Below are 13245 nucleotides of genomic sequence, written 5' to 3'. Positions count from 1 at the left end.
CCTAAAAACCCTAAAACCCTAAAACCCTAAACCCTAAACCCTAAACCCTAAAACCCTAAAACCCTAAACCCCTAAAACCCTAAAACCCTAAACCCTAAACCCTAAACCCTAAACCCTAAACCCTAAAACCCTAAAACCCTAAAAACCCTAAAACCCTAAACCCTAAAACCCTAAACCTAAAACCCTAAAACCCTAAACCCTAAAACCCTAAACCCTAAAACCCTAAAAACCCTAAAACCCTAAACCTAAAACCCTAAAACCCTAAAACCCTAAAACCCTAAAACCCTAAACCCCCTAAACCCTAAACCCTAAAACCCTAAACCCTAAACCCTAAAACCCTAAACCCTAAAACCCTAAAACCCTAAAACCCTAAAACCCTAAACCCTAAACCTAAAACCCTAAAACCCTAAAACCCTAAAAACCCTAAACCCCTAAACCCTAAAACCCTAAACCCTAAACCCTAAAACCCTAAACCCTAAAACCCTAAAACCCTAAACCCTAAAACCCTAAATCCCTAAACCCTAAAACCCTAAACCCTAAACCCTAAAACCCTAAACCCTAAACCCTAAACCCTAAAACCCTAAACCCTAAAACCCTAAAACCCTAAAACCCTAAAACCCTAAACCCTAAACCCTAAAACCCTAAACCCTAAAACCCTAAAACCCTAAACCCTAAACCCTAAAACCCTAAAACCCTAAAACCCTAAACCCTAAACCCTAAACCCTAAACCCTAAACCCTAAAACCCTAAAACTTAATCCTAAGTCTAATGAAAAATGCATGCAAAAAATCTTATGAAAAAACTTGTCTAAAAAACTGACCCATAAAATGCATGTAAAAAAAATCGCCTCATAAAGATACTCCTAATAAGTCTCCACAAAAAATGCATGCAAGAAATCCAACCTATAAAAAAGTCTCATAAAAAATCGACCCACAAAATACACTACTAAAAAACACCCACAAAAAATCCACTAGAAAAAGGTACCTAGAAAATGACCCTGGAGAAGGACCTACCAATAAGTCTCTAAAAAAGACACCACAAAAACACCCACAAAAAATCCAGTATAGAAAGGTACCTAGAAAATGACCTACTCACTATAATGATACTAAGACTAACCTAAAAATGATACTAGTAAAACTTGTCTAAAAATCTACTACTAAAAGACACCATAATAAGACTAACCTAAAAATGCATGCAAGAAATCCAACCTATAAAAAAGTCTCATAAAAAATCGACCCACAAAATACACTACTAAAAAACACCCACAAAAAATCCACTAGAAAAAGGTACCTAGAAAATGACCCTGGAGAAGGACCTACCAATAAGTCTCTAAAAAAGACACCACAAAAACACCCACAAAAAATCCAGTATAGAAAGGTACCTAGAAAATGACCTACTCACTATAATGATACTAAGACTAACCTAAAAATGATACTAGTAAAACTTGTCTAAAAATCTACTACTAAAAGACACCATAATAAGACTAACCTAAAAATGCATGCAAAAAATCTTATGAAAAAACTTGTCTAAAAAACTGACCCATAAAATGCATGTAAAAAATCGACACTCAAGATGGACCCTAGTAATGACCCATAAAAATCTGACCTGCTGAAAGGTACCTAGAATTGACACTCCATAAGACACCCATAAGATGACCCTCTAAAAGATACTCACCAAAAATCCAGTATAGAAAGGTACCTAGAAAATGCACTACTCACTATAATGATACTAAGACTAACCTAAAAATGATACTAGAATAATACTCTAAAAAAGTCTCTAAAAAAGACACCACAAAAACACCCACAAAAAATCCAGTATAGAAAGGTACCTAGAAAATGACCTACTCACTATAATGATACTAAGACTAACCTAAAAATGATACTAGTAAAACTTGTCTAAAAATCTACTACTAAAAGACACCATCAAAAATCACCCCTGGATATGACCTACCAATAAGTCTCTAAAAGAGTCTCCATAAAAATCTGACCTAGAATTGACACTCCATAAGACACCCATAAGATGACCCACAAAAAATCCACTAGAAAAAGGTACCTAGAAAATGACCCTGGAGAAGGACCTACCAATAAGTCTCTAAAAAAGACACCACAAAAACACCCACAAAAAATCCAGTATAGAAAGGTACCTAGAAAATGACCTACTCACTATAATGATACTAAGACTAACCTAAAAATGATACTAGTAAAACTTGTCTAAAAATCTACTACTAAAAGACACCATAATAAGACTAACCTAAAAATGCATGCAAAAAATCTTATGAAAAAACTTGTCTAAAAAACTGACCCATAAAATGCATGTAAAAAATCGACACTCAAGATGGACCCTAGTAATGACCCATAAAAATCTGACCTGCTGAAAGGTACCTAGAATTGACACTCCATAAGACACCCATAAGATGACCCTCTAAAAGATACTCACCAAAAATCCAGTATAGAAAGGTACCTAGAAAATGCACTACTCACTATAATGATACTAAGACTAACCTAAAAATGATACTAGAATAATACTCTAAAAAAGTCTCTAAAAAAGACACCACAAAAACACCCACAAAAAATCCAGTATAGAAAGGTACCTAGAAAATGACCTACTCACTATAATGATACTAAGACTAACCTAAAAATGATACTAGTAAAACTTGTCTAAAAATCTACTACTAAAAGACACCATCAAAAATCACCCCTGGATATGACCTACCAATAAGTCTCTAAAAGAGTCTCCATAAAAATCTGACCTAGAATTGACACTCCATAAGACACCCATAAGATGACCCACAAAAAATCCACTAGAAAAAGGTACCTAGAAAATGACCCTGGAGAAGGACCTACCAATAAGTCTCTAAAAAAGACACCACAAAAACACCCACAAAAAATCCAGTATAGAAAGGTACCTAGAAAATGACCTACTCACTATAATGATACTAAGACTAACCTAAAAATGATACTAGTAAAACTTGTCTAAAAATCTACTACTAAAAGACACCATAATAAGACTAACCTAAAAATGCATGCAAAAAATCTTATGAAAAAACTTGTCTAAAAAACTGACCCATAAAATGCATGTAAAAAATCGACACTCAAGATGGACCCTAGTAATGACCCATAAAAATCTGACCTGCTGAAAGGTACCTAGAATTGACACTCCATAAGACACCCATAAGATGACCCTCTAAAAATCCACTATAAAAATCTACTACTAAAAGACACTAGAAAAAACACCACAAAAATCTGACCCATAAAAAATCCAGTATAGAAAGGTACCTAGAAAATGACCTACTCACTATAATGATACTACTAAAATGCATGCAAAAAATCTTATGAAAAAACTTGTCTAAAAAACTGACCCATAAAATGCATGTAAAAAATCGACACTAAAAAACACCCATAAGATGACTCATAAAAAATCTACCCTCTGGATGGACCCTAAAATGAACCTCATAAAGTCTCTAAAAAAGTACCTATGAAAGATACTCATCAAGAGACACCTACTAAGAGTCTACAATAACACTACTTACCATGGACCCACTAAAAGGTACCCTCTGGATGGAGACCAAGCGACACTCACTAGATACTACCCACTCTACTCACTACTCACTAAGAGACACACTCCATAAGAGTCCATTAAAGAGTCTACTAGAACACTACTCTGAATAAGTCTCCATGGACCTACTAATACCACTATGTCTGCTAAAAGGTGCATCTAATAATGGTCACTAAAAATTCTGTCTAATATAGATCCTCTGGATGGAGGCCAGGAGGGACCCAGTAACTCCCTCATCTCTCTAGTGACTACTTAGACTACCATACTGAACAGTTCTCATAATAGACCATTCCTCCATCTACCAATGATTACAGAGGCTCCCATAGGTCGCCTATGCTCCTATACTCTTTATACTCGCAAGACTCCTCTATTCACTTCGCTCATATAGTCGCTCAGGCTTACGCCAGTCCTTCGGACTCTATCCTCCCTTCAGTCGGATAGTCATAAACTACCTAGTCTCCGACGTCGGTAGGTCATTACTACCTCTGGTAGTACTGAGAAGAGTACTCTGAATAAGTCTCCATGGACACCTACCAAGTGACCAACTAGCAAGACAGATCGTTACTAAAAGTTAAAAATTATAGTCCCTCACATGAATCAGGGATGAGCTATACTACGTTGCCATCTTGACATTGAGATGCAACCGGACCTCAATAGGCCCTGACAAAGTGAATTTTAAAATGATTAAACTCTTGAAATAAAAGACAAATATTAAAGCTGCATTAAATACAACATACTGGCATTTATTCATCAGCATAAACAATAAACAAAACCTCATTCCCAGTTATCAGATTTGATCTAATGTCCGTAGTAAAGGATTCACGGACACATTTTAATCCACCAGAAAGAGCACTTCCTAACCAAAATCCTAAGGACCTCCAGAATCCATAGTGTTTAGTTGGCCAGTTGTCTCTATCGTATTTTGTAATAGCCTTGACATAACCACCGCCAATGTATGCAACAATGTCCATGGTAAACTGGGCTGTAAGAGCATTCAGAGCTGACAGTTGGCCGTCACCCTTGTTATCACCACTTTGCATTCCAACACCGCTGTTCGCCACACCCTTTAGAGTCTCTTCACAGCATTTCAGAGTAACTGTGATCACACCTGTAGTCCATATGTTGCCATAAATTGCCCTGGAGCTTCTCCAATTGGGGTAGTGGATAGCAAAGATACACAAGGTCATTGCCGTTACATAGGGAACCATAAACAGCCATGTTGCGTGCCACCATGCATACTCACCTTTCCATGGTCTGTCCGGACCAACATCTGCCTGGCACAAAGTGGCAATGACGAGAGAAGGAATGGCACTTGTGAATAGCAAGGCTAAATCTATCAAGTGGCCAGCCTCTGGACTCACGAATTGATACGGTGCTATGGCTGGATAGAAGGCATAAATACAACTCATTCCGCAGAGACACATTAGCATATTAGATATAGCGTTTCCAGCTCTGTTCCGTAAGTCTCCTTTGGGCCCTTGACTAGGCCCACTAGGTGGACTAGTGGTAGCTTCTCCTGAAGCTTGTGTACCCCCTGGATCGAAGTTTCTATACGCAATGGTCCATACAATAGCTGCAATACCGGAAACCAGTGCTGATATCACAATTTGTCCAATCACTATCCAAAAGTATGTGTCAGGCCACTGGAACTTCTCGGCAAAGTAGAGATAGACAGCATGGTATAGACAAGCCATGATACCAGAGAGGGGCATACCAAGACCAAAGTAAGCAACATCTGCAACTCCAATGGTAATGGATATAGACTCATCCAAACCAAATCCTAGGGAAGCAATAACAAGAACCCAGTAGTAAAATGTCAAGCATCCACGTTCACCTCCAACTGAATATGCCACTATCAATAACAAGTTCATCACAAAAAGAAACCAAATGGCAATGACGGATACTATGTAGTCAGCAGTCTTGTTACGATCACTAAACAGGACGTACAACGACATTAGGAAGAGACCAACATCTCCAGCTGTCTCCATGGAATGGTGAATGGAGTTGATGAAAATGCCAATCTGTCCACTAGGAATGCCAAACCTAACCACTGCAAACCTTCCCGCCGTAATGGCAACACGTAGAGTCTGTAGAAGCGAGAATCCTGCCATGAACATGGCAAACCTTCGGATGGTAGACTTCTCCTCGGCTGTTCCACTGCCTCCTCCACCTCCCGTCATTTGCCTTTCCTGAGAAGTTTGGAGAGCATTCACCTGTGTCTATGTATCATCATTGAATCTTAGGACCTCCATACTGCCTTGTCTATGTGCCACCAGACAGCAGATACAGAACCGGATGTGCGATTAATGTACAAATCTATTCACATTATAGTACAATGACTAACGATATCAAGGATATGTCAGTTACATCTCTCAAATCAAGGATGTGAGTACCAGGGAATGGATTCCATCCCCATTGTCTCATCTACTCTTCCCTGGTCACCAGACTCATCTCAAAACATGGACATTTCACCAAGAGTTTTACCACGAAATAATTTGGGTATTGGTTGGCTGAGAGCTGGAGAGCGTAAGGTCCACGTTGGTCTCTCTGGCTGGATGGTTAATGGTTCCACCAAGAGACACCTGGAATGGAAATGGACATTGTCCACTGTCACATCATAAACACCTATTGTCTTCATAGTTCATGATTCTTCAACCATAATCTCAAATGCGTAGGAAATGTTAAGCTTTCACAAACCCACCTGAGTGTTCTGATTGTCTCCACCAATAGTAGACTTGTCATTAGGAGAGTCAGTCTGCTCTTCAAGTACTTGAACAGAGTCTAGTACTCCAGTACCTTTAGTAGGATCAAGAGTAGAGTGGCATTTTCGGCCGGAGAAGGCCTTGTTAATGGCCGTGCATACTGCTTGATCGGGATCTCCAGGAGTTCTTGGCATTCTAGTCCCTGGTCTTGGCAGTGGTAGTGGGACGTACTATCTGTCTTACTACATACAAGTAGGAAACCATGACCTCGGAAACTGCATTAACCTTATATACTCCAGCAGAGGTATCTCAATACGACCAAAGTCTACTGTCCTATTAGTTCAGCAAGTGTAAATGGTGACCCATCATACTACTCATTGGTGTATTCAGTGGAGTCCAGTTCTACGGTAGATACTTGGTCAGTAGGATAAAGAGCTTATGACGATAGTCCTCCTCCGCTCCCACCCATTCATCATGTTCTCCAGTTGCCACAGTCATACTCCATGAGAGTCTAAGTGCAATCAAAGGGAGCGTATCAACATCCTATCTCTCAGCAGGCAACCTCCAGAGACACCAGGAGATACTACTAGACACTCACTAGAATGACCTCACTAATCCTTGGAAACAACACTAAGGGAGACAGTACTGGATGAGTAGATGACCACTAGAGAGGGTACTCCCTCTGGAGACACTACCTCTAAAGGGGGACTCTATGGTTACACAAGCTCCTTACAGTCATGTACTCTCATCACTTCCTCCGGCTAAAGCCTACGGTGGTCTAGGGACCTACACAGTGAGGGATGTGTATGGTAGGACAGTAGTAGTACGGATAGGTAACACATCTGGTTAGTCAGGGTACCAATATATGGTCAAAGGTGTACACAATGGTCTCATGTATACATTAAAGTAGTCAGTCGGGAGTAGGATATGGCAAATAGTAAAATTAATGGACCTTTATTCCCCATGGGGTCTCCAGTACAGTCATTCTCCTACCACTCCAACCAGGGAGTCCTCCAACTCCAGACTGTCCTTTACGTGGATTAGAGTTCACCAAGACTGCCAACTGACGTACCACTCTCTTAAGGAGAACAAGAGGATGGGCAACAAAGCCACTGCCTACGTGGAACTGTCTCATGGTCCCAAGAAGTCTGGCAAATACAACGACTACTACTATGACAATGGTCTTGTGACTCTCAAAGAAGACAAGTATCCAGGTGGTAATGGCGTATACAAGGTCACTCGTCACACCCCAAAAAAGGACTACACCATCAGTGGCATCTACCATAACAAGTGTTACCAGTTTGGATTCGAAAATGAGTTACCCATGGGATGCAACATATCCGTCTACTTCAGTGGTGGTGACTCTGACCACATGAACCCTCTGGTTGTCCAGTTGGAGGCTGGAGGTGTCAACAATTTCTACTACCCCTGCATCTTGGGTCGTGCCTGGGCCAAGACTAGACTCATAAACCCTGAGACTCTACTTGACTCTCTCGATGTTTTCAACTGTTCTATCAACAGACTACACACAGTTGACTTGTCAGTGAGGACTGGAATATCCTGTCGTGGTTGCAGAGATACTAAACGTGTGCTTGCCACTGAGTGTGAAACCGACGGATCATACTACAGGACCACTCATCAGTGTGCCGACAAGTCACCTTTCTGCATAAAGAGGCTCAAAGAAGGTTCAGTCTATCAAACCTCTATCCCAACTGCCAACAAGGTGACCTCAGTTGACACCTTTTTCCTTACCAAGGAACATGGTCCTCCACTAGTGCTATGCATATCCGACAGCTCTGGAAGCAAGTGGTACAGAAGAGTTGCCTCTAACCTTCCCACACTTACTGAAGTGAAGGGTGAAAGCATGCCAAAGAAGCTGGATGAGCATAAGACGATCATGGATCTACTCACTGAAGCCTATGCTCCTTCAGTTGTATTCGACTCCTCCAAGGGACCTACTGGAGACCACTGTTCCTACATAGACTCCTTTAGTGGAGAGACTATTGAGGTTTCAAAGGCTAATGAGGGCAAGTATGTGAAACTTACTCACCTGGTGAGAGGTAAGGACACATTTAGAGTTAGTGGCATAGTACCAAAGGTGGAAGGGTCTACTAAGGATCTTACGACAACTGACGAGGTACTCACTCTCTCCATATTCTACTGGGTCCTTGACCCTGAGTACCAGTCTCCTCTACTCATTGAACTTGAGAAGCCTAACAACACCTATGACTACTATACTCGTGATAAAGAGGGTAACTGGAACAAAGACGGTCAAACTGGACCTAAAAAGGAAAAATTGCACCTTAAGGCTCCTCTTGACGAGCAAAACTGCAAACGTAATGATGCCCATACGTTTAACATAGGCAAGAAGGGGTCTTATAAGTGCAAGTGTCACTACTGTGTTAAGATTCCTACACTAATGATTCATCAACTTTTGGGTAGCTCAGAATACTGGAAATTTTCTGATTACACTTCCATAAACGATTTTATGGACGGACAGAATAAACAGACTGGTATACCATGTTTCAAGGGTGTAACCACAGCATTCGTTTTTTTCGACATCAAGGGCACAGATAAACCACTTCTTATCTGTGTAATGGCTGATTCAACCAACGTAAAGGCAAGTGTAGGAGGAAAGTTCACTTGGTGCAAACGGGAGTCCAAACACGTCGATAAATGGGTAGTAATAGATGGTATGCCGGATAATCCAGAGTCAAATATACAGGATGTGGAAAAGATACTGGAAAACTTTCCAGAGAATACAAAGACACTGCAGAAAGTATGAGAGACTAAAGGGGTTTCTGAATGATACTGTGGACAGTCTCCATGGTTAGTCCTAGTTTGGGACCACGTCCGTTATATGGACTTATTAGTGCCCTGTGGGCATAGAAGTGTACCAAAGATTTCAAACTGTACACTAATATTACGCATTGATTTACACGATAGCTAAGATGAGTAGGCAATGGAGAATTGTCCAGCTGGACCAGTAAAGATACTTGTACTGACAAGAGGGTAGATACTCTCATCAGATTCTACGAAGCCATAGATGAAACTAAAGTGATGATTGGATAGTCTTCCCAACCTCAGTTCCTTTCTTGCAGATGTTTTTTATTTAGTGGAAGGAGCCACCCGGGTCTTTATCAATAACATTCTACTGACTAATCAGAATGTTAGCTATGGGTGATGTGTTACTAGGCTTAATCTTTATCACATATTGTTTCCAGTTTTAAAGTTCATAATTTATCACACATGTTCTAGGCAATCGTAAGAATCTACTTATGGCTTTGCTCTGCACATTTAGGAAGATGTTGGGTGGAATAGGCTAAGCATTCTTCCAGACTCTGGCGTTCCCTCAGATAATTTTAACTCGTTCATGCCTACTTTGAAGTGTCATTGAGTTGAACTATTCTTGTAACATACATGTACATTATTTTGCATACTATTAAGTTTGTTTAAGCGCGATGTTCGGCCCACTTCGCTTTGCATTGATAATATTGGCTTGGATTATCTCTTACAGAATTTCAAATATAATCGACAAAGTTGAATGTGTAGTTGATTCTGAACTCCAAACACCAACAGAATCTGTTGAACCTCTGAAATCAGATTCCTCTGCTACTGGCAGTAATCAAACTGAAAGGATAATCACATTGGCGGAACTGGCAAAACATAACACAGAACATGATTGCTGGATTGGAGTAGAAGGTACAGTATATGATGTCTCTGGCTATGCTGAGAACCACCCTGGAGGCAAAGATGAGATATTAAGCAAAGCTGGGACTAATGTAAAAGACTTCTATGGCCTCCTTCACAGTGGAGATGAATTCGATGAAGAGCTTGGCAAGCTTACAAAAGTTGGTGTTTTGGAAGTGATCGCAAATTAAGTTTCAATCGCACAAATTTGATGTAATTTATTTTATAGCTTAGTTTATATTTAGTTATTTGAAGACTGTAAAGGACGTCCTCTAGTGTGCATGAGAACATGCTAAATTCATTCATAAAGAATGAGGTTGGCCATCTTGAACCTCCAACTCCATCTGATGAGAGAGTGCTACCTACTTACATGTCGGATGATGTTCGCCAACAATGCCACTCTGATGACTATGCCCGTGGCAGGCGTAGAGAGATTATGAAGGCAAAGTATGCCGAGTCACCAACACTTCAAGAGATACAGGATACAAAGGATACAAATAGTAAGAGTTTTAAGCCGTATAGAGCCTATTTCCTCGCTACGGGCTGGCCCATTATGTTCTTCTTTATACTTACATTTACCTTTGCAACTTTGGATAATACCAAATTTGTTATTACTTCCAAAGTGTCAGATTCTGTTATTGATTATGCTAATGAACGCTATGGAGAAACAGTGTCACTGGAGGATGTTAAAGAATACTGTATCAATGCTTGCAAGGATGTAGCATTTTCATGTTTGGAGACATACACCTAGATTGATGCTATCATTGAATTTGCTATATCTAGTGCACAAATATATTTCAGTTGCAAGAGGGAATGGGAATTGATACATTAAAGACAGTTGACATCCCGATTTATGATTTAATCAAGACCCACTTTAGACACTGTACAACATTTCTGAAGTATACAGTACAAATTTCTTGCGTCTATGTACTTCAATTTGGGTCTTCCATAGCGGCTCCCTCATTAGGACCTGCAAGACTGAGGATATTGCAAATAGCGATTCCCTATCAAAGATTATAGAGGATTGCATTACCACACACGCTTAATGCGGTAAATGTTTATTTTAAGGAGTAGCATTTTAAATTCGCTGTTGTGCCACGTTTGTATTAAAATTTAGCTCGTTGAGCCATCTAGTCCATACTTGTTAGGAGTGTCTGTATACTATAGCCAAGTTAAAATCATAATTCCCTCGCTTAATTCCGTCTCTACTAGGATCTACATTATCTCCTTAACTATTCTGTATCTGTTAATATTCTAGGTTAACTTTGCTGAATGTCTATAATCTCCATGCAGATCCGTTATAAATCATTATGTATAATAATTGATAATGAAGGAAACCTTGCTGGACAACTGGTTAAAAACTGCTAACTAGTTCTAACACTGATAAGTAGGTAAATGTAGGAGTGTAAGAATTACAAATTCTACTCATGCAATACTTTGGAGAATGCCTTTAGCGATAGGTCTAATTTTGTCCCCTCTACTAAATTATTAAAACTGTGAGACAGTGTTTTAACAGTCTTCTGCTCTGCATCCAATTGTGAAAATACCTTTTCACAAGACAAAGGAACAAGGGGTGCCAAAAAGTGAGATAAGAAATAAACTGACTCTAACAAAAGTCGGACATGACCTGCCTCTACAACAGATCCTGACAGGTGTCCTTCAAAGTGTTCTCTGCATTTTTTGAAAGCATCAATGGTTGTGAGTATAGCACTTCTGAAGTCAAAATCTGCAACAAACCCGACTACAGCTCTTGAAACTGCGATTGGTTCGAACGGCTTGGGTAGATCTTCCACCAGGGCAGGGACTTTGCCATCATGGTGTTTGTCAGCTAGGCTCAGTACATCATCCAACAGGCCACCTACATTCTCTACAACTTCTTCATTGTACATTTGACACATTTCACCAATGTCAAAACGCATGTCTTCGCCAAGAACGGAGTTTCTGATGATGTAATATCTCAGGGGTTCTACACCATAGTTATCCAGCAAATCAGCGGCGTTAATAACATTTCCAAGGGACTTGCTCATCTTTTGACCGTCCGGACCCAGAATAATTCCATGAGAAAATATTGTTGTTGGCAGGTCGAGATCCATAGCCAGTAACATACACGGAAGAATAACTGAGTGGAACCAAGAAATATCCTTTCCAATAAACTGGATGTCTATAGGCCATACAGACTTCTCATTGAAGTCCTTAAAGCTCTCATAGTCTTTCAGTCCAGCTACCGTTGCGAAGTTGGACAAAGCATCAAACCAAACATATATGACATGTTTATCATCGCCAGGAACTGGAATTCCCCAAGAGAAACTTGTCCTGCTGATTGAAAGATCGTCTATTTTACCACTCTTCAACTTCTTCAGTATATCATCTCTAACATCTACAGGCATGATGAACTTTGGATGCGTCTCAATATGCTCAATTAGTTTCTCTCTATGGTTATCCAGCTTAAAGAAATAACTCGGTTCCTCAACTGGATTATACTTAACCTTAGAACATGGGTCACAGTAGTCTGTCAGTTTAGCTTCTTCCTCTGGGATGAATCTCTCCTCACGTACACTGTACCAACCTTTGAGTGTTCCAAGATAAATGTCACCCCTTTCTGCCACTTTCTTCCAACCCTTCTGAGCAGATGTAATATGCCTCTCTTCCGTAGTCCTTATGAAATCATCATAAGAGATGAGTAGTCTTCCGTACATCTTCTTAAATTCGTTGGAGTTGCGTTCACATAGTTCCTCCACTGTGACTCCCTGGGCGGTGGCAGTACTAGCGACCTTTTCTCCATGTTCGTCGGTTCCTGTGGTCATCAGGACCTTGCGTCCAAAAACCCGTTTATAACGTGCAACTACATCGCAACATATGGATTCGTAGGCATGACCAATATGCGGACAGCCATTCACGTATGGAATAGCCGATGTGATGAAATACGGCTTATCCCTACCTCCACATGAAGAGACGGGGCAGCCACAGTGATCGTGTTTCACGCCAGTGTTATGTTCGCTCATCTTTAAACTATGATGAGAAGAAACTTTTGAGAAGACGAAACGAACTTGCTACTATAGCAGTAATAATAGACCTTCTTCCAATGGTAAGCTGGAAATTACTACCTAGAAGAATTTTTTTGAGAGGGTAAATTTCTGGGAAGTAATGGAAACGTTTCTCTTCTCTGGAATCGGGTTCATTGTCTTGTGGGAGTCTAGACAGATCCAATCTCAGATTATAGATTCTATGCGGCTACCATTTGCTTTTAATCATTGATAAATCAATGAATTATTGGCCATTACCATTTAGTTAGGAAAAAC

General features: G+C 40.1%; 5 protein-coding genes across 5 annotated transcripts, besides 2 other annotated features; 3 read left to right on the top strand and 2 right to left on the bottom strand.

Moving 5' to 3' along the window:
- Window positions 1–24: 24 nt before the first annotated feature.
- Window positions 25–249: a microsatellite.
- Window positions 250–292: 43 nt separating this feature from the next.
- Window positions 293–741: a microsatellite.
- A 3556-nt stretch (window positions 742–4297) lies between these two features.
- BEWA_034690 (hypothetical protein) lies at window positions 4298–5734 on the bottom strand (the record flags this gene model as incomplete). The annotated part of the gene is made up of 1 exon (XM_004830220.1): window positions 4298–5734. The coding sequence occupies one exon, from the start codon at window positions 5732–5734 to the stop codon at window positions 4298–4300; it is 1437 nt and encodes a 478-aa protein (XP_004830277.1).
- Window positions 5735–7202: 1468 nt separating this feature from the next.
- On the top strand, window positions 7203–9041 carry BEWA_034680 (hypothetical protein; the record flags this gene model as incomplete). Its single annotated transcript, XM_004830219.1, has 1 exon — window positions 7203–9041. One exon carries the CDS (start codon window positions 7203–7205, stop codon window positions 9039–9041), a length of 1839 nt encoding a protein of 612 aa, XP_004830276.1.
- A 676-nt stretch (window positions 9042–9717) lies between these two features.
- BEWA_034670 (Cytochrome b5-like Heme/Steroid binding domain containing protein) lies at window positions 9718–10137 on the top strand (the record flags this gene model as incomplete). The annotated part of the gene is made up of 1 exon (XM_004830218.1): window positions 9718–10137. The coding sequence occupies one exon, from the start codon at window positions 9718–9720 to the stop codon at window positions 10135–10137; it is 420 nt and encodes a 139-aa protein (XP_004830275.1).
- A 98-nt stretch (window positions 10138–10235) lies between these two features.
- BEWA_034660 (ABC transporter, ATP-binding protein family member protein) lies at window positions 10236–10697 on the top strand (the record flags this gene model as incomplete). Its single annotated transcript, XM_004830217.1, has 1 exon — window positions 10236–10697. The coding sequence occupies one exon, from the start codon at window positions 10236–10238 to the stop codon at window positions 10695–10697; it is 462 nt and encodes a 153-aa protein (XP_004830274.1).
- A 670-nt stretch (window positions 10698–11367) lies between these two features.
- On the bottom strand, window positions 11368–13089 carry BEWA_034650 (methionine-tRNA synthetase, putative; the record flags this gene model as incomplete). Its single annotated transcript, XM_004830216.1, has 1 exon — window positions 11368–13089. The coding sequence occupies exon 1, from the start codon at window positions 12946–12948 to the stop codon at window positions 11368–11370; it is 1581 nt and encodes a 526-aa protein (XP_004830273.1). The 5' UTR covers window positions 12949–13089.
- Between the last annotated feature and the right edge of the window lie 156 nt (window positions 13090–13245).

This window comes from Theileria equi, chromosome 1, assembly GCF_000342415.1.
Source record: "Theileria equi strain WA chromosome 1, complete sequence".
Taxonomy (NCBI): Eukaryota; Apicomplexa; class Aconoidasida; order Piroplasmida; family Theileriidae; genus Theileria; species Theileria equi.
Note: the sequence above shows the minus strand (reverse complement) of the source record. Positions and strands in the feature narration are given on the sequence as shown.